At 33.7% G+C, this 26349-nt stretch overlaps 2 protein-coding genes across 5 annotated transcripts in view; one reads left to right on the top strand and one right to left on the bottom strand.

The window, feature by feature from the left end:
• swi2 (Protein singed wings 2) overlaps positions 1 to 9608 on the top strand; it is a 74218-nt gene extending 64610 nt beyond the window's left edge. For all 3 annotated transcript variants that reach the window (XM_072528696.1, XM_072528697.1, XM_072528695.1), the window contains exons 5-9: positions 2080 to 2222; positions 3152 to 3487; positions 4254 to 4373; positions 6705 to 6797; positions 9340 to 9608. In XM_072528696.1, coding sequence (XP_072384797.1) covers positions 2080 to 2222; positions 3152 to 3487; positions 4254 to 4373; positions 6705 to 6797; positions 9340 to 9525 — 878 coding nt within the window. In that variant the 3' untranslated portion in view covers positions 9526 to 9608. The remainder of the gene's footprint in view (positions 1 to 2079; positions 2223 to 3151; positions 3488 to 4253; positions 4374 to 6704; positions 6798 to 9339) is intronic.
• Positions 9609 to 12805: 3197 nt separating this feature from the next.
• LOC140439052 (xanthine dehydrogenase-like) overlaps positions 12806 to 26349 on the bottom strand; it is a 40594-nt gene continuing 27050 nt past the window's right edge. For both annotated transcript variants that reach the window (XM_072528693.1, XM_072528694.1), the window contains exons 13-21: positions 22712 to 23091; positions 22395 to 22579; positions 21278 to 21436; positions 21079 to 21207; positions 20894 to 21024; positions 19033 to 19214; positions 18800 to 18967; positions 15400 to 15513; positions 12806 to 12967 (exon numbers count right to left, since the gene is read on the bottom strand). In XM_072528693.1, the coding sequence (XP_072384794.1) occupies positions 12897 to 12967; positions 15400 to 15513; positions 18800 to 18967; positions 19033 to 19214; positions 20894 to 21024; positions 21079 to 21207; positions 21278 to 21436; positions 22395 to 22579; positions 22712 to 23091 (1519 nt within the window). In that variant the 3' untranslated portion in view covers positions 12806 to 12896. The remainder of the gene's footprint in view (positions 12968 to 15399; positions 15514 to 18799; positions 18968 to 19032; positions 19215 to 20893; positions 21025 to 21078; positions 21208 to 21277; positions 21437 to 22394; positions 22580 to 22711; positions 23092 to 26349) is intronic.

Raw genomic sequence — 26349 nt, 5'->3', positions numbered from 1 at the left:
TGTACGGGGCGGAGGCATGGACGCTTACAGACACCACTATTAAAAAACTTGAAGCATTTGAGATGTGGCTTTATAGAAGAATGCTGAGAATATCATGGACAGCAAGGATCACAAACAAGGAAGTTCTAGAAAAAATGAAGAAGGAACCAGAGATTGTGTTTACGATCAAACGCATAAAATTGCAATATCTGGGACACGTTATGAGAAATCAGCACCGTTACTCCCTGCTGCAGTCTATATTGCAAGGTAAAGTCAAAGGTAAGCGAGGACTGGGTAGAAGGAGAAGATCATGGCTGTGGAATTTGAGAACATGGTTTAAGAAAACCTCAACGGAGCTGTTTCGAGCCGCAGCGAGCAAGGTCATGATTGCCAATATGGTTTCCAACATCCGAAACGGATAGGAACCAGAAGAAGAAGAAGTCAAGTAGTTCTGTTGGGATCAATCGGTGTTATCGGTGCAGATCAATTGTTCTGCATTGATACCCATCACGCAGATTATTCGAAGAATAGATTTTCTTCCTTAAATATTTGCCCCTACTATGAGTCTCAATATTTCATATTTTAACCCCTTCATCACGCCATCCAGGCATTCTAGTTTTCATGTATGTACAATGGTTATTTGTTATAATTTTTTCCAATCCTCTCCAGTACATATTTATCTTTAATAAGTCCATGATATTTTTAATCTTCTTCCGTACAGCCGGAGTTCCGAATATATTTTGTGTTTCTGAAATACATGAAAGAGATATTCACGTATAAAGTCTTTTTTAGAAAGCTGGAAATCGAGAATGTCTAATAACTATATTCTTTTCTTGACAAAATTATGTCATCCTTTTCCCTCTCTTGGTTCTAGTTCCTACTATGAGCAATCTTACTATATTTTCAACAATAGTTTCTCTATTTGTTGCGCTATTCTACTTAAATGAACAGAATATTTATAGATTGTGCAACTATAAATAAAAAATCTGGATCTTATATTTGGTCTTAGCAGCTATGAAAGCATTACTTAAATCATATTAATATTGCAGTTCCGTGTTTGAATGTTTATCATTATTATTTTTTCTTAAATTTCAGCTACTCGTAGCACAAAATTTTCTTACCGTGTTATTTATGATGCACGCTTTTCCATATGATGATCTGATTCGTCGCCTTCACTGTAGCACATTTTATATTTTTTTTTATTGATATCTTTTATTTTCGTGACCATGGTACATCAGTAACAGCAAGTCTATCTAACATTCTGCAATCTTCGAGACTGCTATTTTTGCTTTTGTATACATGGATTTTTAGTAATGACAAAATTAAACAGGGTTTGGCGTGATTGTCACATTACTATGACAAACAAGAAAATACTCGTTTCAACTTTAGTCCTTTTTATATTTTACTATGCATGCAAGGCATGGACAGTCAGAGAATCAGATGGACGACGCAACGCATAGACGCTTTTGAAATGTAGACATGGAGACGACTGCTTCGAATTCCATGGAAGGCTTGCCGTACGAATATCTGGGTTCTAGATAAAATAAAGCAATTGGTGGTCTAATGAAGCACTCAGACTCAACACCAAAGCAGCAGATCTCCACAGCGATGAGCAGACATTACAAAAAGCTTCTCAAAAAGCAGTACATGTAATAGATGACCGCGACCAGTAAAGAAATATCATTAATCAGACTATCTGAGCTGCTCAAGCTGATGTTAATGACTATGATGATTATGCAAGGGTTTCGCATGTTGACTACCTAGAAGACCTTATATTCTTAGCTTAGTCCTCCCCTCCAGTTTCAAATATTCTCATTATCTGCCTTAGTCATAGCCATACACGTGAGATCCTTACAGGATGCTATCAACTAGATCAATTGAATCTTGATTTTTATAGAAATGTTACTCATGCAGGTATTATGAAGGTAGAAACTGACACAGTGGTTAAAAATGCTAGTACACAATTGGCTCTCGTAGGACCGTTTGACAAAAAACGACTGCCAGAAAAACAATGTTGATAACTTATCTTCTCCAAGACCTAAACTAGATGGTGTTATTATTTTTGGATTATATCTGAAGTTTTTAATAACTTTTTTTTAGATAACCGATGGAATTGCTCGAGGGATCTATCATGGGCCATTCATTTAAACAAAAGTGGAGTCTGCCAAGATCTAAGAAACCTTACATGCAAGGATAAACTTTTTTCCGCAAAAAGCGTTTTATTAGTTGCTCAATACAAAAAGGTAATTTTTAATTTGAAAACTTCTCACCATTATTATCTTTATTTTCGTAAATATTATTAAAAATCGAGAAAGGGGGACAATTATTGAAGCCAACCTACTAAAATCACATTGTCTGTCTCTTCCCTTTAAAGGACACTAGATGGCGCCGTATACATTTTATAAAATATCTAAGAACGCACCGTTATGTAGAAATAATTTGCAACTTTTTACTTTAAAGAAAGTCCAAAAAAGCTGTGCAAATAAACCTGTCTAAACCAGTAATTGAACGAGGCGTACGACAAGGCTGTATACTATCTCCCACCCTCTTTAACGTGTATTCTGAGAATCTATTTAGGGAAGCTTTAAAAAATCAAAAAGGAATTATGGATGTGAAACTTGGACTTTAAACGCCAATATCATGAATAAAATCGAGGCGTTTGAGATGTGGTTTTATCGAAGGATACTAAAAATTCCATGGCCTAGCAGAACCAGAAACGAAGAAGTTCTTCGAAGAATGGGACATCAACGAACTCTATTAAATATTATTAAGAGGCGTAAACTAGAATATCTTGGACATATAATCAGAGGACCAATATATGAGTTCCTTCGGCTAATTCTCAACGGTAAAATCGAAGGAAAGAAATGGATAGGACGGAAGAAACTCTCTTGGTTGAGGAATTTGCGGCAGTGGACAGGTTTGACAGCGGACCAATTGCTACACGTAGCGCAAGACCGAGATCAGTATAAAAATATTATAAGCATGGTAGTCGCCGACGTTCCGTAGGGATATGGCACTCTAAGAAGAAGAAGAAACCAGTAAGGTGTATCTGACGAGCTACAAATATGAAAAAAGCATCATTTTCAGAGTAAAAAAAATAAAATTAATTAATAAATTCTAAAACAAAATAAATACGATAAAAAATTAAAATTTTTATTTATTTTTTATACAGACAATGAAGGAGAGCTGTACCCAAGGCTGTGATTGTTCGCTGGAATATATAGCTCCTGATCCAATAACCAACATACAGTATCCAATAATAATGGTCAATTGCTCAGGAAGGGGTCTAACGGAGCTACCAAGCCACCTGCCCCACGACACTAGAATACTGCATTTGGAACACAACAAAATTAGCAATATAAAATCTCTTAAAACCGATCCCGCGTTTAAGCAACTTTGGGATTTGTATTTGGACAATAATACTATCGAGAGTGTCTCATATTTGGAAGGATCGTACTGGTTGTCTCACTTCAGAGTGTTTTCGCTGAAGGGTAATCGATTGGCCAAGGTAAGGTGAGTTTCTAATCTTAATATGAAATAAAATTTATTAGATATTTCGCTTATTAGTTACTTATCTATTTCTTTTTGCGCATGACTTTTTTTTCGTTGTAATCTTTAGCTGGAATTGCACCTGAATGAAATATTTTATTGTATTTCTTCTTCTTCTTAGAGTGCCATATCCCTACGGAACGTCGGCGAATACCATGCTTATAATATTTTTATACTGATCTCGGTCTTGCGCTACGTGTAGCAATTGATCCGCTGTCAAACCTCTTCACTGCCGCAAATTCCTCAACCAATAGAGTTTCTTCCGTCCTATCCATTTCTTTCCTTCGATTTTACCGTTGAGAATTAGCCGAAGGAACTCATATCTTGGTCCTCTGATTATATGTCCAAGATATTCTAGTTTACGCCTCTTAATAATATTTAATAGAGTTCGTTGATGTCCCATTCTTCGAAGAACTTCTTCGTTTCTAGTTCTGCTAGTCCATGGAATTTTTAGTATCCTTCGATACAACCACATCTCAAACGCCTCGATTTTATTCATGATATCGGTGTTTAAAGTCCAAGTTTCACATCCATACAAAAGTACAGACCACACGTAACATCTTGTAAACTTTATTAATATTATTGTATTTAAAAATATTGAAAACAGTTTATGATAATATACAACATTAGCAGACTCATCCTTTTTATTGGTTTTACTTTTGTTTAACATACCAGATATATGAATAGATTAATAATAATTTGTATAAGTATGTATATTATTGCAGTTACCATCGTATGCCTTGGACAACGCATTAATGAAGAATCCAAATATGCCAAAAGCAGTGCGATTATTTCTTGGTGGAAATCCATGGAAATGTGACTGCGTTTTTACACCAGTGTTTCAAGTAGGTACAAAAGTATATTTGCAAACTATTCTAATAAGGATTTATACTATAAACCTCAAGTAAAAGAATTTACCATTTTATTATACATTTAATAAACCATTTTCGATCTCTTCAGTCATCATTGAGTATTTGTATCAGTGTTTTTTATAGAAAATGACTGAACTGCTCTATTTAACGGCAATAAATTACACCTAAACAGTTTTAAGAAAGAACCTGCAAGGTTAACCAAGGAAACATCCAAAAGAGGTTTGGCAATAAATCAAAATAAATCAAAATAACCAATATGCTCGAGAAAAAATACAGTTAATATGACAAGGTTAAAAATTGGCGAATATGAGGTAGAAAAGATCTTCTTCTTCAGGTGCCATCTCCGCTACGAAGCCATCTATCTTTCCTTGCATTGTGAGTCGCAGGATGCCATACTTCTCACCCCGCATCACATGTCCGAGATACTGTAGCTTCCTTACTTTAATTGTAAGTTCAACTTCCTTCTCTTTACCTATTCTTTTCCGTACTTCATTGTTCGTAACTCTATTTACCCAGGAAACCCTCATAATTCTTCTATAGGTCTACATTTCAAAGGCGTTAAGTCTCATTGTGTCTAGACTTAACGTCCATGATTCCACTCCATAGTATAGTACACTGTATACGTAACATTTTGTTAGGCATACTTTAAGAGCTAATGTTAAATCTTTGCCACATAGAACCTTTTTCATTTTCATAAAATTAGAACGTGCTTTTTCGATTCTGACTTTGATTTCTGGAGTGTAGTCATTATTTTCTGTTATAAGTGTTCCTAGATAAGTTTATTTTTTTACTCTTTCGATCTGCTGGCCTTCTACTATCAAGATTTCGTTAGTATTATGGTTGTTTTTACAAATTTTCATAAACTTCGTCTTTTTGATATTGATCGGGAATCCGTACTCCCTACTATACATTACTATTTTACTTATGAGTCTCTCCAGGTCTTTTAAACTATCGGCTATTATTACTGTATCATCTGCATATCTGATGTTAACTAAGACACCATTTACTCTTATGCCGACTGTTTCATCTTCCAGAGTTTCTCGAATTACCTCTTCATAATAAGCGTTAAATAATAGACGTGATAGTATGCAGCATTGCATGACTCCTCTCTTTATTTCCATTTCTTCAGATGTCTCTTTTGCAGTTCGTACTATCGCTCGCTGATTGTAATAAATTTTTGTTATTAGCCTTAAATCTCTTTTATCTAGGTTTTTATTTTTTAGAATTTCCATAAGTCGGTCATGTTTTACTTTATCAAACCTACTAAGATTTCTTAATTTTCTCCTTAAACCCCAAAAAATTAAGTGGCGCCATGTTCCTATCTTATCTTATCTTTGGTAATTTTACCCATCTATCTTTTTGTTTATTTCGGTATCTTTTCTAATACGTCTTATCCTGTCATATCTTTACTTATTTCGTCCGTTTGACCCATTCCCGGTTCAAAAAGCTAGTTTCGAACCCACGACTCGCTCTCCACCAACCATCTGGCTGCCGTCCGCAGTGTCTCCATTGGTAACCTTTCTATCACCATCCAAAAAACGTTTCCGACGTTACAATATCATGGACGGAAGATAATCAACGAGAGTGTACGACGAAGAATGGGGAAAGAAAGAGAAGTGATGTATACGATTAAAAGTAGAAAGTTTCGGCCACATAATGAGAAACGGCACTAAATACAAATTACTGAAAATAATCCTTCAAGGCAAATATTCGGAAAGCGAGGAATTGGGAGAAGAAGAATATCATGGTTAAAAAACCTGACGAAATGGTTCTTCACAACAACAACTAATCTATTTACAGCATCAGTTAATAAAATAATTATAGCCAGAATGATCGCCATAATTCGAAACGAATAGGCAAGAAGAATTAGCGATTATTTCAAGTTATGGGCATTTCCTATAAGTTCACTTTAATTAGGGCATTAGTATGCATTTGTCTTAAAATTTGTTAAGTTTATTTATAAACATGTTGCAACTATAGTGTTGGAATATTTATGTATATTGTGCCCCATTGTATGTGGAATATACATAAATGTAAGAATATTTAAGTATTTGATGATTATGTTATATCTCGAAAAGTAGAGCTGATACAAAGAAAAGGTTTGTATTTTTGGAATCAGCACAGATAAATTAAGCAAAACCAGTTGATTTTTTCGACAGCAAGACAAATTTTTTTTGTTGAGCTGTGATTATCTAACACAATCTTTATATAATTCTTTATACAATTCAATTATACAACTCATTTACTTATATACTTTACTTTGAACTGTTTGTATTTTTTTAATTTCTGTATATATTATTTTAGGAACTGGTTTTGCAAAAATATTCTTTTCAAATTGATGACTTACGAGATGTAAAGTGTTCTTATATGAGAAACGATGAAAATTCTTTAAAACCGGTAAGTAAAGGTTTTCCGTAAGATTCCTTCAACGAGAACTGTTCATTAAGTAGCTGATATAATTTCTAATGCGTCTACTAGCTTTATGCTTACAAAGGGAGGTTCTATGACAGAAGAACAATACATAACTGTAACGAAATATTTTGCCTACCACATGGGGTATTATTATAAGGGGGGACAGAAATTATTGGGGGTGGAGATAGGGCAAGCAAAATAAACGATACTGTGCGGACGGCACTCAGGGGTTAGTTGGAGAGCTGAGGTCGTGGATAAGTAACTGGCAAGGGGTCAGATTGGGGCAACTACAAAAAATTAAACAAAAGGTCATGAATCTCTTGGGACAAATAAAACAAAATACAGAAAGGAAACAGGAAATACCTCTAGTAATTTGAAAAGGACGCCACTTTGAGGTGCCTAATTATAACTATTACAACAACTAGTTGTAACTAGGGAAATAATTATTAGAAATGCAGAACATATCTTTTTCAAATGAAACTCAAAAAAGGGTTAGTTAAAAAAAACAAAATGTTAAAAAAACGGGTGTGGCAGTCCAGTGGGACTGCCGGTGGAAGTTACACTTCTATACACGCATTCGCCGTTACAAATTTATTTGGGAGTCAATCTGCACAATCATTACATATGTAATTCTATAGGTAAGACATAGCATAAAGAGAAACAGAATTAATAACAACTTACTAACAATGAAGGATTGAATCAATATTTTGATGAAAATGTATATTTTTATTTTCATATATGTATGAAAGGAGTTGAATGCAAAAATTTTTTTACACATACTCTGCAGTAAAATTCATTGTTTATTTTGTTACTAATATAATAGTACAATACAAATTAAACTGCAATATTCATAAGTATTTAAAAATGAGAATAATATACATAAAAAAAATACACTACAATACAGTGCAACATAATTCCATATAATAATACAATACAAATTAAAATGCAATATCCATAAGTATTTAAAAATGACAATAATGTAATAATATTAATAAAAAAGTCCTCCCCGACTGGGAATCGAACCCCGGTCTCCCGCGTGACAGGCGGGGATACTGACTACTATACTACCGAAGACATGACGCAAATATATTTCAAAATTGACAGTTCTGGATCATACAGTGATTTATTGAGATTATTATTTTGAAATACAAAAGACTAATATAATTATGAACATTTAATAAATAATACAAAACATATCACATAAATAATAATATTAATAAATATTTTATTATATGTATAATATTATATGTATATATATCTTTATAAAATATATATATATATATATATATATTAAATATATATATATATATATATATATATATATATATATATATATATATATATATAATATTAAATTATATATACAAAAGGAATATTTTTGTATTCGAGAGAGGAAGAGAGAGAGAAAACATATCTTCTGTCTCTCTCTTACTCATTATCTTACATATGTAATGATTTTACAGATTCACTCCCATACAAATTTCCAACGTGGAGCGCGCGTATAGAAGTATAACTTCAAAAAAATTTAACATTTATTGTGTCTTACCACAAACAGTTATAAAAATAATGACACAAATTACATGGGTTTACCAAAATAAAATATAAAAAAGACTTACATATGTCCCAAAACAAAACAAACTAACATCAAAAATAATAAAAGGAGCTGTCATAAGTTAACATTAAATTTAAAACAACAATTAAAATGACAGCTATAGTTAAACCATAAAATTTACAACTTTAAATATTACAATTTTTATCCTGTATGAAAGCAATTATTGTTTTTTTTTTAAATGTCTACCTTACTTTAAAATTCATACACAAAAAGTTACCTGGATTTCACTTTATAACTTTAAGTTCCTGAGGTTGGAAACTGGAGTTGAACTCTCTGGACACGAACATACGAACAAAAGGACTGCATCTCACACTGCGAGTTGGACCGACCATTTGAGGCTGAAGCCGGCACTGAACACAAAACTTTGGACTCTGCCTCTTAAAAATCAACTGCCACTCAAATCACTTTCCATAACGTAAGACGAAGATTTCCATGAAAAGGGGCAAAAACATAAAACTTTACAAATTCGACGAATGAATTTGGATCCAGACCTAAGCCGACTGTCTTTTACAGCGACTTAAGTAAGAATGAGCAATTATCTTCCAAAAGTTAGAATAAACAAAACGCTGGGTATAAACAAACACAAACGGGAATTGAATTAATTTGAAAAAGACACACACTGAAAAGATGCATTCGCTCAAGAGTAGCATGTGCTAATAAATTGGTACATAAGCTTAGTACAACGCTAGATATTGGATCAACTTGACATTCAATATATAAGTAACTCAATGCCGAAACGTATTTATGATCGCCTGTATTAATTAGAATTAAATATTATTTTCTTCTAAATTTACGTTTTTTATTTAAGATACTTTCTTCAGTTTTTCAAATTTGATAATATTGCCACATACTTGATATAAATAACCAAATAAATAAATATATACATATATAGAGATTGATTTGTATATTTTTCAGATTATAAATTTGTCAAGGAGCTCCGTTTGCATCGTCTCGTCCGATTTTTCTTTGCAAGAGGGTCTGGATCTCCTGAATGCGGTTCTGGCCAGCCTCATAATTTTTATTTTGGGCAAGCTAGCTTATGATTACTACCATTTTAAGAAGTCGGGGAAACTTCCATGGATAGTATCGAGAATGCCTTAGCTGACTAATATTTAGTTTTACCCTTTAGTTGTATTTATGACCAATTTTGTAGATATTGTAAATAAAATGACTCTATTTTTAATTGTACGCATTTTTCATCCTTCCAGTCACTTCCTAACAGACAATAAGTTACCTAGTAAGATAAATTTCCATGCCCTAGTACGCATATGTAAGAGTCCAACAAAACAATAAATTAAACCTATTCTTCGTTCACAAATTGTTGAGAGCACGAAATATGCCTCAAACTCATAAAACGGTCGTAAATCATAGGCGTTCCTAAGGTGTTTATTCATTAAATAATATTATAATGTTTTAATACTGTTATATATAATATTGATAATATTTTAATACTAATATATTTAGCAAAAAAACAATTATAATTTTCACGACTAATGTTGGTTATTATATTATAATAATAAAAATAAGAATTTAACCATTAACAATTTTGTAAATAAGAATACCTTATCTCTTTGGATATTTCAATACTAATCTTCGCGTTTAATCACTTTACTAGAAAACCTGGAATTCATATCCGAAGGTACTATTCGTTGCAAGATAATTAAGATGGAATTCCCCAGATTTTTAATAATATAATTATATTCGAAACTTAACTTGAAAGGGTGAAGCTATTACGAACGAAAACAATTTTTTTGTTTAGTACGTTTTTGATCGCATGTAATTTACGGCTCGTCGGTGTTTCCGCGTCTACGGCAGTAATTAGCGTCTCGAATATTTCTTCGACTGGCGTAGGAGAAGAGTCAACTTTATATAGGTTCCTATCAGAAAGAAAAAAACACGGTATAGCTAACCCAAACACAAACGAACACTTAAAGAGAGGGAAAAAGCCTATTGAAATTTATGAATTTGACAAAAATGGTATTCGAAGGAAAATTCATGGATTTTTTTTCAAAAAAGAAATACCAAATCTAAACAAAATTTTACAAGAAGTTAGAGACGACCCGAATTTGCCTCATATCGGACGAACTAAATTGTGCCAACTTTTAAAAGAATTAAATTTCCGGTGGGAAAAATCAGACCGAAAATCACTTTCGATTGACCGGGAGGAGAAGAGGATGTTGGAGAAGAAATTATCTAAGATTCATACGAAAATTCCGGGCTGAAGAAAGGCCCATCTTCTATCAGGATGAAACGTGGGTAAAACTCAGGTCATACTCTAAAAAAAATTTGGTCAGATAAAAATATATTAAGCTCCAGGCAAGCCTTTATGGAAGGTTGGTCTACTGGTATCTCCCCACCTTCTGGTAAAGGCAGTAGATTAATAATTTCATAATTTCTCACATTGGCAGTGAAAAAGGATTTGTTAAGCATGGTTTGTTGGAATTTCATTCCAAAAGCACAAAAGACTATCACGAGGAGATGATAGCTGATGTTTTCGAAGAGTATTTTGAGCAAATGATTGAACACATACCACCAAATTCAATTATAGTATTAGATAATGCACCTTATCATTCACGACTAGTAGAAAGACTTCTAACGAATGCGTGGAAGAAACAGGATATTCTTGACTGGCTGCGGAATAAGTATCTGCCTTACGAAGATGAAATGGTAAAAGCAGAACTTTTAAAAATTGCCCGGCAACACAAATCTAAGTTCAAGAAATACGTAGTTGACAAAATGGCGGAAAGGCGAAACATCACAGTCTTTAGACTTCCACCCTACCACTGCGAAATAAATTTAATTGAACTCATTTGGGCACAAATGAAAAGTTATGTGGCTAGAAAAAATACGTCATATAAAATACAAGCTGTACGTGAATTGTTATACGAGTCTTTATAACATATTACAAAACAAAACTGGAAAGATACAGTAAGACATGTAATAGAAGAAGAACAAAAAATGTGGGATCTTGATAACATAATTGATGCGACCGTAGAGATTATTAACCTAATTATTAACCCTCAAGACGACTCTGATTCCGAAGTTGATCCTATTTATTTTGAATTTGAATAGTTTTCTAATCGTAATTATATAAGGTAAGTAATAGTAGTTGTAATCGTAAGGTATTAAAGGGGAAAGGCGCAAAATGTCGCCTGTCAAAATGTTCAATGTGTTTTAAATGTATCCATTTTTTTTCAAATCCTGAGAAAACTAAAAAGCATTTTTGAAAAATTTAAAGGCAGAATGAAATATTTTTTAGAATAAATAAAAAGTTTCTTTTGCATGCAATATTTTTAATTAAAAATTATACTAAGTATATTTTCTCTTTTATTTTTACCCCTGTTACATAACATATTAAAATAAACATTGTAGAAGTTTTCAGGGACTTTCTGCCCTGAGTAATAATGTAATCTTTCATTCTGCGTTTAAATTTTTCAAAAATATTTATTAGTTTTCTCCGGATTCGAAAATAATGGATACATTTAAAACACATTGGAAATTTTGCCAGGCGACATTTGGCGCCTTTCCCCTTTAATACCTTACGATTACAACTACTATTACTTACCTTATATAATTACGATTAGAAAACTATTCAAATTCAATTTTCTGTATTTCAGTTTTCTAATTAGGGTTAAACTTGTAGTGAGCTATCAACAAATTGTGAACCGGGTATAGGCTAAAGTATAAAAGTAGTTGTACATTGTAGCCAGTACCAGTATAACGCCTTAAGTCCTCGATACAAAACTGTAGTCAAGTAATTAAAAAATGATTAGTTAAATTGGACCAATATTTGTTATTAAACAACCAATGGATTATTTACCTGCATAAATGTCAATATTCTGGCGGAACTTGCGTCTGCCATTAATTCCTCAATCATCTCATCTTCTGTACCGTAAAATGGGATAAAATTGATCCAAAGGCGCAAAATTGACAACTGTAAATGATTCTGAATATTTTAATTTTCCCTGAAATCTAAGAAACTTAACAAACGGTTGACAACGTCGCTTTAGTTAGTAAACACTATGTAAACACAGTAAACACAGTGTAAAACCTTGAAGTAAGTATATTTTTTTACGAAAAAAAGCTTGTTTTAATTATGGCTATAATTTTGATAAGTTTCTTTAGCTGTAATTTATCTGTCACATATTGAATGATTCCATTTGAGAAAAAAAGCTTGCAACTGCCCCTATTTTGGCCTCTTTAGCAACCGTTTACTCCTGTAAACTGAGTAACTATATCTAAGGTTCAGTTTTACCAAATATTTTTATCAATTAATAAATAATGGCTTTCTACTAGGCTTATTACATATACATAAAGTCCTAGTCACAGCTTGTAAAAGTGTTAACGCAATCTAACTGAAAAATAAAAGTTGTACACCAGAAATCCTTCACCAGATTTATTTATCTAACAATGTTACTTAATATTAAAAAAAATTATAAATATTTATGCTTAGTACTATATTTTCATTTTAATTAATTTAAAACATATTGATTGTAATCATTGAGTGCATTAAGGAACACCTTCTCGACTGTTAGTGGTCCATCTAAAAATAAAACAAAAAATTAAAAGATAAACGAAAAGTAAATAAATCTAAAAATTTCTATGGATAAAAATGTTTATTAGTAGCTTCACATCTCCTTCTATTTATGTATTTTCGGTACGAACTAGTTGTCCCAATAAAAAATTGTAAAATTTTAAAAACAGATCTAAATACTCAAATACTATTATATTATTTACTTTAACCATAAAGCTATCCCTATTCCATAAACCCTTACCATGAAGCTATTGCCACAATCGAGGTGTAACACGATGGTGCTTAAGCCAGTCTGCTTGTTCATTGGAGGGTTAATACCTCTAGAGAAGATTGTCTGATATTTCCTTTGTTGATTTGTGATTTTTCTTGAGACTCGTGACTCGTGACTCTTTCCAACTGTCATTAGTTAAATTTCGTCTCAACTCGAGTTAATAAAAATGAAAAACGTAATAAAAAATAAAAGAGATGCCTCAGAAGAGAAAGGGACAACTCTTAAAACAAGTCAAAGTATGAGTTTAAAAACAAAAATCTGACAAGAACGATCAGAGAGGTAACTTCGTTCACTGACCTATCTAAGTCCCAAATAATAAGTCAGATAATGTTCTCGATAGGAACAAACTCTGAATCAATTAAAAACGCCTATCTGCAAAAGCAAGCTCAGCAAAAGATCAAGAAAGACGTAAAAATAGCTGATAAAACGTGATCCAAAGAAAATTCACACAAAACCAGAGCGACGGAACTGGTTAATCCTGAGGGTTAAAATAGACTTCTAAAGAGTACCAACAACGGGTGGCCAAAAAGACTAGAAACTCTAACGAGCATACTGTTAAATAGTAATGTAATACCAACGAATATACCAAACATGAAATTGACTGTGGTGAGGGATATGAAAGGTATATGAGCAGACTTGTAGTCGGTCCTAATAAAATAACTAAGTGCCCCATGCACAGTATGCGTATAGAGCTGGATTTGAAGCAAACGACACTGCACTATCCCATCCAGAGGGTAAAGTACGTTCTGGAAAATTAAAAGGTGATGGTGGATGCATTTCTTAATATAGAAGCAGCATTCGACAATGCCTATAAAGCAATCGCAAGGGCAATTTGTCTAAAAGGTATGGACGAAAGGTATATCCTAACAGGTATGGACGCAGATGGATAGAGTGTATGCTGAGGAGCCGTGTGATATACACAACGTTCTATATCTGTAGAGTAGGGAGAGCTAGTTTTAATCCACAGCACTTAGGCCACAATTGCCCCATTGTGCGTCCTCCTAGGGAGCTGTCGTCCTTAGCTCATTGTCCATCCTACCATTTGTACTAAGGTGGACAAGTCATCAGGAGACATCTTCCTTATGTAGGCAGGTATGCGTCAGGACTCGCCAAACGCGTACTCTCGTATTAACGATAATCCATACATTCACATAGGCCATACTCCAGAGTTTTGTCCTCTCGTTCGCACTTCGTGCATTGTGATACACAACGTTATTGGGGGATACAGTGCCAGCACAGATAGATACCGAATGACCATTTACTCCAGAAGAGTCAACTAAAGGAATGTTCAGTAGTTGTGGAAATGTAAACATTTTAATTCCACCAGAAGAATATATCCCCATATTCAAGGCTTTTTGAGATTTTTAAAACTTTCTTTCTTTCTTTCTTCATTTCTTTTATACTATAACAGAGAAATTGATGTGAGGACTTTAGAACTGAAGCTAAACAAGATATGCACATATAGTCAAACAGTCATGGGGACTTTTACAAGCTCTTGGGAAACATCTACTCTCATAAACTAATAGCCGAGTACTCGATATGCTGGTGTCACAAGTTCTAGGTAATTGGAAACTGCACGGTAATGAAAGAGCTGATGAATATTTGTTATAATAGGGCTAAAGTGCTGCAAAAAATAATCAGGAATCAGTTCAACAGGAAATCTCACTAGATATGCGCCAGTCGAGGAAGACCTACATAGAATGTAGGTGTAATGTCCTCTGTATTAGGGAACCTGAAACAGTAAACCATATCTTGCATGACAACGAGGCAATAAATAGTAGGGGAAAACAAGTTTTTTTTTGGAAACAACCAGGTACTTCAAAAATATATGGTACCTATCCACTATACTTGTACGAACTGGAAGAGTTTTAGAATCCTGGAATAACTATCATAAAGAAATAGAAAATGTATAATTAACCAGTTCGCTGTAGCAGAAATATTTTATAACAGACCGCTCGCGAAAATTAAACATGTAAGAGCTCATTCATTATGTTACTTATTTTTTATTTTTTTGTAAAATTTCAATATTGTGTTCACGAGAATTGAAAAATATAAGTGGACTAATATTTTTAATCATCTTCTCTTGAAGTTTCATCTATATCCATTATCGAATTTTGATTTAATTTTGAATTTGAGAGATTACATTAACTTTTAGAGATGTAATACTCACCAACGGGTACCAACAATGCTTTACTTGCGTCAGAATCCTGTCTAGCAGAGGCTAGTGCATTCCGAAGCGCAAGCATGACGGATACTGTTAAACACATGGGCGGTTCAGCTACAGCTAAAAAGTAAATAAAAATAATATTAGTCTTTATAAATCTTTATAAAGCATACAAAACAATATACTTAGCGATTAAAATTTAGCAGGATTACCATGAAAAAAACATTTGAAGTGAAGGTATATTAATTAACTTTTTAAGTCTCAGAAGAAGTACCAGTAACCCAGATATTGGGATTATAGAGATAATACTTTTTTAATGAATAGAAGATCCTATAAACATTTTTTAATAGATTTTAAACAGTTTAATTTTCATAATGGATGTTGTGTTGTTAGTACCGTTGGGATAAATTCAGAGTGGAAAAAAATATTAAGGCATAATATAGTAACTATATATTTCAATTATTTATCTCATTATATTCTACGAAACAGTTCTTATTTTGATTAATACATAAAAAAACTTAACATAAAAAGCACATTGGCATCGGTTTAGATTGGATTTTGTTCATACTACAAACTTTACATATTCCCCTTTGATTAACGAATTTTGGCCATTAGATAGATTTTGGCCAATAGAATTTCCTCTATTAGACAATCTTATTTCCACAGAAGCGCTAAAATTATGCCTTCGTTTTTTTCCTTGGAGTATTGTTTGTTCTGTGAGAGGATGCAAAACAGAGGACACTAGTAAGGTCTCTACGAAAATCCTACAAATTTTTTGGAGGTGGCTCTAATACATTTTTAGCTATAACGAAACTATTTACAAAGTTCATTTCTAGGCATGCCCAAAGAAGTCGATGCCACCATTTATTAGATCTTCTGTCCAAACCGTAACATTGAATAAGTTGGTCGTGGTGGTCTACACCGCCCATAGATACGTTATAATCTTTTATTAAAAAAAAATACGGTAGTCAAAGTCACCTCTAGCAAGTTTTTTTATCTTCTAACAGGTTTTTAGGAAGATTCTTTCTATTAGCTCGGATCGTACCAAAGGCTAAAGTAGTTTCAGCTTTCAGTTTCTAAAATAGTTTTATAGTGGTGTAAAAGTTATCAAAAAATTTTTTTTTATTTTTTCCCCAGTCTGCTTCTGTCAAAGATAAAACAACTCGTTCACCTAAATTATATTTGGAGTATTTCTCTTGAATGTTTTTGTTTTTGCCTTGATATACTTGAAATTTTTTTGCAAAGCCATTTGCGTCAGTAACACCAGATATTATATACCCATTTTTATAGGTTTTACTGGATCATATTGTTTAAAAGATGATCGGCCCTTAAATTTTACAATTGACACCTTTTTAGATTTGATACACATTTTCTGTCCACCACAATAATTATTAAATTGAGAATTTAGACAAACCAGCAAAGGTTTATTTTTTTATAACCGATCGGTATTCTTATTTGGTATTAGCAAGTTGTCGTTTACATGAAAAATCTTAAAATGGTCTGAAACCTTTTCCTTGGCATATTTTCTGCAACAAATGAAACAGATAGATCTTTTTGACTTGACCAATAATTTCGGCCTCCAGGAACTATATGGTATCTCATTAAAAAGTTTATTCCAATAAATGTTAAGGGTTCTTCCTTGGACATATTTAGTTGTTTTTCCTTTTGGGTGACATAAAGGTTAATCTGATAAGTTATATTTTATTTTCTATGCTTTTATCTAAAAGCTTAACAAAAGTATATAAAGTGTACATTCTCTAAAATAAACTTCTTCTCAAATAAAGGCAGCTTCTGTATATTGAGGAATTTCTGTGGTTTTTTTCCAATTTACTTTATTTTCTTTCTGTACATTCAGGTTCCATGTAGTTATAGCTCTTGATCGTGATGTTCATTAGGTTCCTGAATTTGTCGTTCGTTAGATTGGTCATCAAAAATTAATTTAGGGTCTTTATTATTTGCCTCTTCTTCTCGATTTGTTTGTAAATATATTCCAGTGTTAGAAATATTTAGCTCATCATCGACATCTGATTCAACATCAGTACCTTCTGCATTATCTTATGGAGGCACAAAATCATTAAAATCATGATTTTCTATAAGTTCTAACAATTCGGCATCAGCCAAACCTTTTATTTTCCGCCACTGTGAACAATGTCTGAAATGAAATTCAACAATAAAAAATACACTTTAAAGGAAACACTAATAGACATCCACTCCTGAATGTAAGTCTCTCCCAATTGCTTTCATCTTTCTCTGTCTTGCGCCAATCTAATCCACTGTTTGCCTGCCACTGCTCTTATGTCATCTACCCATCTCTTTTGAGGTCTTCCCATGCTTCTTGTTGTCGTCCTTGGTCTCCATTCCAGAATTCTCCGTGTTCACTTGTTGTCATTATATCGGACTACGTGATCTGCCCAGCGCCATTTCATTTTTGTAATTTCTTTCACAATATCCCTAATCTTCGTTCTACGTCTTATCTCGGTGTTTCTAATCTTGTCTCTCAGTGATACTCCAAGCATGATTCGTTCCATTGCTCTTTGCGTTGTTTCTAATTTTTTAGCAGATTTTTTGGTAAGGACTACTGTCTCCAAGCCGTAGGTAGAAACTGGTAGTAATGCGTGTGTTATACACCTTTTTCTTTAAGTTTACAGGAATTGAGGTGTTTTTCAAGATGTATGCTAGATGCTTCTTTTAATTTCAGCTCCTTATTTTGTTTTTCCTAGTTTGATGACATGACCTAGATATACACAATGTTCAACATTTTCTATGACATCTCTGACTACCATAAAAATAATACAAACAAATGAAGAATTCGCACGGCACATCGCATGATAGTAACTACAACCAATGAAATCGCGTTTTTCAAGTTTAGACTTAAGGTTCAAGGGTTAAGTGATTATATACTGCTAAATCCTTTTCTTTGTATTAGCTATTTAGACTGAGTTGACTGTGTTTTAAATACTTTTGCAAGGTATTTAAGCCATCTAATTATTTTATTTCTGCAAAATTGATACTATTGGTATTAAATTTTTCTATATTCAATAACATAAAAACATCAAAACTGATTTTACAGTGATCCTTTAGAATCTATTTAGGTACTTCATATTGTATTATTTTTTTGATAAACGAAATTTTAAAACGTTTCTTTCAAGAGTGTGTCTTGAACTCAATCATAAATTACGACTGCTGTGGAAAGTTCGAAACCATCTCAGCCATGATGGTTCTCAACTTAGTAACTGCAAATCTATAAATAACTTATAATTATTAATAAATGATTTTACCTACTATGTATCAATGTTTCAAACATACATATATCCACATCGAGTTTATTATTAAACTAAAATCAGTACGCATAAGGTATTTTCCTAAATCAAAAAATCTTTTATTAACACATATTGAAATCTTTTACCTTTAGACTTGAGAACTCCCACTGGATTGGGACTATTTTCAGCAAACTTTACATTAAATTTCTGAGGAATGTCTTTGGCACCAGGTGGTTTGTATGTCCAAGTTCTGTTAGTCAAGAGTTGACCATCTTTATCAAAAATAAGTTCTTCGGTTGTGAAGTAGCCGATACCTTTAAAATAAAATTGAGCTCATAATATGTAGACGTGAATTAAAAGTCCAAATTACTAAACATACCCATTACAAATGCTCCTTCAATTTGGCCTATGTCTACTAACGGGCTCATACTCTCTCCTAGATCCTCAATAATATCTACTTGCAGTATTTCGTGATTGCCTGTCAACAAATCTACTTCGACAGTTGTGCAGCAAATACCATATATTGGATATTTTTGGATCATAGGGTCTTCGCTACCATAGCTACAAAAATAATAGAAATATTAACTTAAATAGTGGTGTTTATTTATTTATTTCACATACAAACTACATGGCTCAAAAATCTTACAGTTACAGTTAAAACAACTTATTCTTCTTCCTCTTCTGCTGCCTCAGTTTGTTCAGGATATTCGATGGTTAGTATTATACCCAGCCGTTAGATCAATAAACAAGACTCCAGTCTTTAATAGCTTTTGTTATCCGTCCTCAATGTACTTGGTAAGATTAAGTATTTGGCTTGTACATTGCCTTCCGGCTCTAAATCCTGTCAGCTTCTTTATAAGGTTTTCTTCTATGTGTAGATTGAATATATTAAAATCATGAAATCATATGTGTTGCCTGTGTGAGTCCATTTCAATTAAGTAAAAAGAAATAAAATAAGACTTTTTTATGCCCTTTTCTCTATTCGGATTACCGAATATAGGCCTCTCCTAATTCTCGCCATTCATATCTGTTGTTTGTAAGACGTTTCCACATTGGCTCTGCAGTTCTTTTAATATCGTCGCTCCATCGCATTTGCGGTCTTCCTCGTGATCTTTTGGCTTCATATGGCGGCCAATTCCCGATTTCTTTATTCCATCGGTCATCCGTAAGACGTTCATTATGTCTTTAAGTGAGATACCCAGCATCTGTCGTTCCATAGCTCTCTGAGTTTTTCTGATCTTATCAATGTTTATTTTAGTTAATGTCCAGGTTTGAGCTCCATATGTAAGTACAGTAAGTTTTTTTTTGCTGAAATTCATTTTCAGTTCTTTTTTTAGGGATTCTATGTGTAGCTCCTAAATCATCGTATTCAGTGCATTCCACGTGTCGGCTATTAGTACTACATCATCTGCGTACAAAATAAGACTTACAATCAATTTACTTATACATAGACATAGTCTATAACATAGACATATAATATTGGCATGATTGCTATAATTGTTCTCTTTATAAGACAACACAATAATGTGGTTTTTTTGTAATTTCAGCATTTAATTTACCAGATACCGTTAGACCTGACGATGCATAGCATATTGTAGTATGCGAAACCGGTCGTTGGTGGTATAATTAAATTGATTGTGAGCAAGTCTTATTTTATTTCTTTTTACCTATTTGAATCTATTCAATATTAATAGTTCGTACAGGTGATTGTTAAATACAGGAGATAGATATAGCAGTAGTTTTTGTGTCCTGTGAATCCTTTTCTAGTTTTAATATAGCTACCACTTTAGATTATCCCCATAGTTTGGAGATCTTAGCCTGTGCAGAACATTGATTTAGGAGATTTAATAGCCATGTTTTCGAAAAACTGCTCACACTTTTAAAGATTTCATTAATTAATAATACAAAAAGAAGTCCATGGAGCTTAATTCTTTTAATACAGCAGTTACAAAGCTCGATGCCCATGCACTCTTTAGAACCACACAAGACCGAGAGGAGTATGCTAGAATTGTCGCCAACATCCACTAATTGGATAGGGCACCATAAGAACAAGAATACAGCAGTTGTCTAGGATGACTAAATTTTTCATTTAAAAGAAATGAGAACCACTTGTCTTAAATTTAGAGAATAATAATACGCGCGCATCCTATCTAAGGAAAAAAATCTTTTTAATGCAGATTTAAGCATTAAATTATACTATATGTGGATTTTAAAGATAAATATTTCTGATTTCTACTTACAATCCTGTGGCATTTAATTGAATATTTGCAGCAAATGAAGCGGCAACTACCTTTTCCCATGATTTATCCTCCAATCCATCTTTTATAGGCTGCATGCGGTCCAGAAGCTTATCACAAGCTTTTATTACACTCTAAAATAAGTCTGTATAAAATTTCTGCACTTTAGTATATAATATTATCCTTACATAGCAAATTGCTTCACTGGTTAAGCTACCTCCTGTGGCAGTCGCATTCGGATTAATGAAACTGTATGTAGGCTTAATAGATACTTTATCGAGTGGTATTCCAAATTTATAGGCACAGACTTGAGCTGCCTACAACAAATTAACTTATGAACCAATCTCGTATAGGAATTTACATTCAAACAAATTTAGATACATTTACCTTTGTGTTAATACCTTGACCCATTTCTATACCTGCATGAGAAATGGCAACCCCTCCATCAGCGTGGAAAATTGAAACAACTACAGAGTAAGTAGCTGCAACCTCCAAATACCACTCTATTGGAACTATTGAGATGCCTTGTTTCTTCCACCTGTTTTCCTATAATTAATAACAAAGTTACACCAATACTGATTTAACGAAAGCTAGAATGAACGGTGAACAGTTTATTTAATATTAACAAAATTTAGTATTGGACTAGCTTCCAGAAGAAGAAGAATGACGTCATTTTATTGCAATCACTGCAAACGAGCATTTTGCGAAGAATACCGTGCTTGTTGTTGCGTTACCTGTGACGTAGATAAATAAATTTTGAATTTTTTTTTGCATATTTTAGTCACATAAATGTCCCTTTGTTTATTTAAAAAAATTAATTGAAATTTCATCTTTTTTTTTTACTTTTTTGGAACTGAAAAAAAAATCATAAATATTACGAATGGTCAGTGTCTACGAGAGTGTAAATTAAGGGTAGTGTTCTAGGGTTAAGAAACCATTAAATAATAAAATATGTTATTATAATAATACTACTGTATCCGTAGCGGGGACACCAAACGTGTTGGCGTCCCACTAAACCAGACTTGCGTATTATATCAGGCTCAATAAGGCCATGCCAACGCTCAAGAAACAACCCTCTAGACTCTAGAGAATTCTAATTATGCATAAAATACAAAAGTAACCGTTGGAATTCTATGAGCAGCTTAAACAGCAGATCAAGATGACAAATTGATAGAGTCACCTGTTGGAGATTAACCAAAAACTGCAAATACTTGGCATAATACCATTTCCATCAATATGTTTTACGTATTGTTACATCTTTATCGTATTGTTGCTTATATATACACCGGTATTTAGGCGCCACGACCTTCCGGTAGGGATCTATGGAGAAGTATCACCGAGCCGCAAGCCCTTATCTCTTGCCGTACTGCTCCACCATAGGCCGATCAGACACCAGCATATTCTAGCCTAAGCCGCAGATTCATCTAGAATTTTAAACTGCTGCGTTAGCCTTTTTTATTTTTTTATTTTTCTGTACACCGAGCTGGGGCGTTTTGTTACTTACTTTATTAAATTTAGCAATTTCGGTTTTTCTCTTTTCAACATCAGTCCAACTTTTTAAATCCTCCAAGTACTTGGGAATTTGTGGGATAATGATGTTGGCTAGCCTTACATCCATTGGGTCCAGATTTGCGGCGTAGGCAATTTCATCAAATATAATTTCTGTTGAAGCAACTCCTTCCAAAGTTCCTACAAATATTCATGTATTACTTAAATATTATTTACATCGTATGATAATTTTTAACTAAAATTATCAATGTCCTTTTTAAAGTTTTTAGGGTTAGGGTTTAGGGTTTAGTTTACTAAATTTAAAAATCTTACCTGGAGCTCTTGCGTAACAATATGGTGCACTGTCAGTCGTCACTTTATACGCAGAAAATTGCCAAGTAGAAACATCATAACAGTTTCTTAAACCATCCATCAGCATATCTCCCAATGGCTCGTTACCTCCAAGACCAAAATCGGAATATACTTTAGAATCCAAATATTGTACAACACCTGTATCGTTCACTCCAACCTCATACGTTACATACGTAGGATAGCGCTTGCCGATAATGTTCATATTTTGTTGGAAGGACATGATCATTGTGGCAGGTCGCTTAAGTTTGTATGCGGCTAGAGCAGTTGCCGATGAGACTATGGAATTTCTGAACATTTTGCCACCGAAAGCTCCACCTAGACGTTTGACTTTTACATTCACTCTAAAATAAAAAAAATGTTGCAATATCATTAGCACAGTAAGAGAAAATATTTTTTTAGGAAAAGCATCCCTTGAAGAGCATTCTAAAACAAAAAATAAAGAGGATATACATGAATTAAACAACTAGAGACCGTATCTAAAGTGCTGTCCTATTTTATCTTCCACGTGATCTGAACAACACGTTTACATCAATCAGATTTCTTCTATTAAAGATTTTATTGTATTCAAATATAGAAAATGCACGAAATCATTCGTACACATATGCAAATTTCAGGTCAATCATTATATCTGTACGGCTGGGTTTCTTCGGAAGTCCTAGATCTAAAGATGCGCTATGGATAGGTGCGGCGCAAAGTTTCTTAAATGACTACAGCAAAGCGAGATGGTTGATATTTTCCAGACTTTGCTTCTAAACTTTTTAATAAGAAACTGAAATGGATCAATTAATGCAGAGTGAAGACATCGTCAGACAACACGGGTTAGGTAAAAAAAAAAACGAAAGAGGAGACTTATCCAATTTTGTCGGGAAGAAGATTTTACCATTGCTAATACTTTTTTAGACTTCTTCCGAGACTAATTTATACGTGGAAGTCACCTGCAGATACAGCCAACAATTTCGGCAAAAACCTTCCCAGGAGCAGACGCCTCATTGGACCACGATCCATTAGTTGGCCAGATAGAACTCAAAATAATAAACTCATCAAAAGGAAACCTAAACAGAACCTGGATTATGACCCTCTAAAAGACTCCGTAGTTCGTCAGAACGTGAGAGATGTAATGAGAGAAAAACTAGAAACCGCTAAACAACAAGAACAGAGTGTAGAAAAAAAATGGAGTTATATCAAAGACGTCATGCTAAATGCGAAAAAAGAACATCTGGGAAAGATAACAAGAGCAAAAAATACAGAATATATGACTGATGACATTTTGCAGATGATAAACCAAAATATATTATTGAAAAACAGGGACGCGAAGAAATACCAAGAAATAAACCAAACAATTAAAAAGGAAATACGAAGAGCCAAGGAGACATAGATACAAGAAAAATGTAAACTAATCGATGAGCTCCAAGTGAAACACGGTCATATAAATATCCACCGAAAGATTCTAGAAGCCACTGGTCAATACAAGAGGTGAAACACACACCTCCTCATAAGCAAAGACGGGAACCTGGCGACGACAGTTAAGGAGAAGTTGGTGACCTAGAAAATGTACATCGAAGAACTTTTCTGAGACTACCGAAGTAATCTTCCAGAAATAAATTGCATGACAGGACCTTCAATACTAGAAAGCGAGGTGAAAGCAGCTTTAAAACAGTCCAAGAATGGTAAGGCCACAGGTCCGGCCGAAATACACGTTGAACTTATGAGTGAAGTGAGCACGAAGGAGTTAACTGAACTGTTTAACGCTATACACGATTCAGATAATATCCCAGAGGAATGGCTATTGTCAACATTTTTAACACTACCAAAAAAAAACGACCTGCGAAAACTTGCCAAGATTTCCGAACTATCAGCCTTATGATTCATGTACTTAAGATTTTTCTTAAAATCATACATGCCAGAATTTACATGAAATGTGAAGAAAATGTCGGTGAAATGCAATTTGGATTTCGCAATTACATGGGTACACGTTAAGCACTTTTCACTTTACAAGTCCTACTTCAGAGATGCCGCGATGTCAGTTATGATGTTTATTTGTTTTATTGACTACGCCAACGCATTTGACCGTTATCAGCACCAGAAGATGGTCGTTGACATACAAAGAGTAGGATTGGATGAGAAGTACATTCGGATCATCATGAATTTATACTGAAAGCAGCGTGCTCAAGTCAAGGTAGAAAACAAGCTGACCGACCAATTGAAGATCATGCGATGAGCAAGGCAAGGCTGTGTACTTTCGTCGATTCTTTTCAATATATACTCTGAGGAAATTTTTACTGAACCCCTCACAAACTTAGAGATGGGAATCCGGGGAACGGTGAATACATCAATATTATCCGCTACGCCGATGACACTGTATTACTAGCAACCAGCCTAAATGATCTGTTTGTTGGCCGTGCGAGTCGACAGATTCACTTACCTCGGAACTACCCTCAACGTACAATGGGACTACGCTCAAGAGATTAGATCGAGAATTGAAATGGCACGGTCTACATTTATCAAGTTGAGATCCTTGCTGTACTGCAGTGATCTCAGTTTGGGAACCAAGATGCAGATAGTGAGGTGCTACATTCTTCCAGTATTACTATAAGCGGATAAGCCACAGAAAAGCGGATTGAAGCCTTCGAGATGTGGATTTACAGGAGAATACTAAAAATATCGTGGGTGGATCATATCACCAACGTTGAGGTCCTAGAGCGCATGAGCGCAAGAAAAAGAAGTGCTTAATTTAGTGAAACAACGTAAGCTTGAGTACCTCGGCCACGTGATGTGGATCGAAGAAAGATATCTAATTCTTTAACTCGTTATGCAGGGTAAAGTATTTGGCAGGAGAGGACCGGGACGCCGTCGTATCTCGTGGTTGAAAAACCTCCGAAAATGGTTTGGGATGACTGCGGAGCTGTTTCGCAGAGCAGTCAACAAAATCATGATAGCCTTGATAATCGTCAACATCTGGACCGGATAAGGCACTGAAGAAGAAGAAGAATGCAGAGTGAAGCATGGTGAAGAAACCAGTTATGGAGTTAAAATAAATTCAATTGTGAGTTTTAAAAAAAAATAGCCCAACGAACAAGAATTGTTGAAGATAGCGAACAAGCAGAATTTTTTCCTAAAAAAATATCTCCTAAAACACAGTTGGACAATTTTGATATTAAAGTTTTACTACAATAAACCATTTGTAAAAAAAAGATTAAATTTAGTTGAATAAAAAAGAACCAACAGAAAATTCTTCTTATAAAGAAGCCCGAGAATTTGAAAAGCCAGGTCCGGGCCGAAGAAGTATATCCTGGTTAAAGAACCTTATAACCTACTTTAGGCTGTAGACAAAATTAAGATTGTCATCGTGATCACCAACATTCATCACGGATAGGCACATCAAAAAGAAGAAGGGAAGCCCGTCATTTAACCAAGAGGGCATATTTTTTAAAGCAGTAAAAAGCAGTCTATAGTTTTCATAGATAAAACACATATTCAATATTTTCACACGCATTTTAAATCTTGGTGTGATTATAACAATCAAGGACTTTTTCAAACTATCTCCAAGTGAAAAAGGCTTAAAATTCTTAAATATATGTTTAAAAATTTTAGCAAACTTA

This window comes from Diabrotica undecimpunctata, chromosome 4 (genome assembly GCF_040954645.1).
Source record: "Diabrotica undecimpunctata isolate CICGRU chromosome 4, icDiaUnde3, whole genome shotgun sequence".
NCBI lineage: Eukaryota > Metazoa > Arthropoda > Insecta > Coleoptera > Chrysomelidae > Diabrotica > Diabrotica undecimpunctata.
Note: the sequence above shows the minus strand (reverse complement) of the source record. Positions and strands in the feature narration are given on the sequence as shown.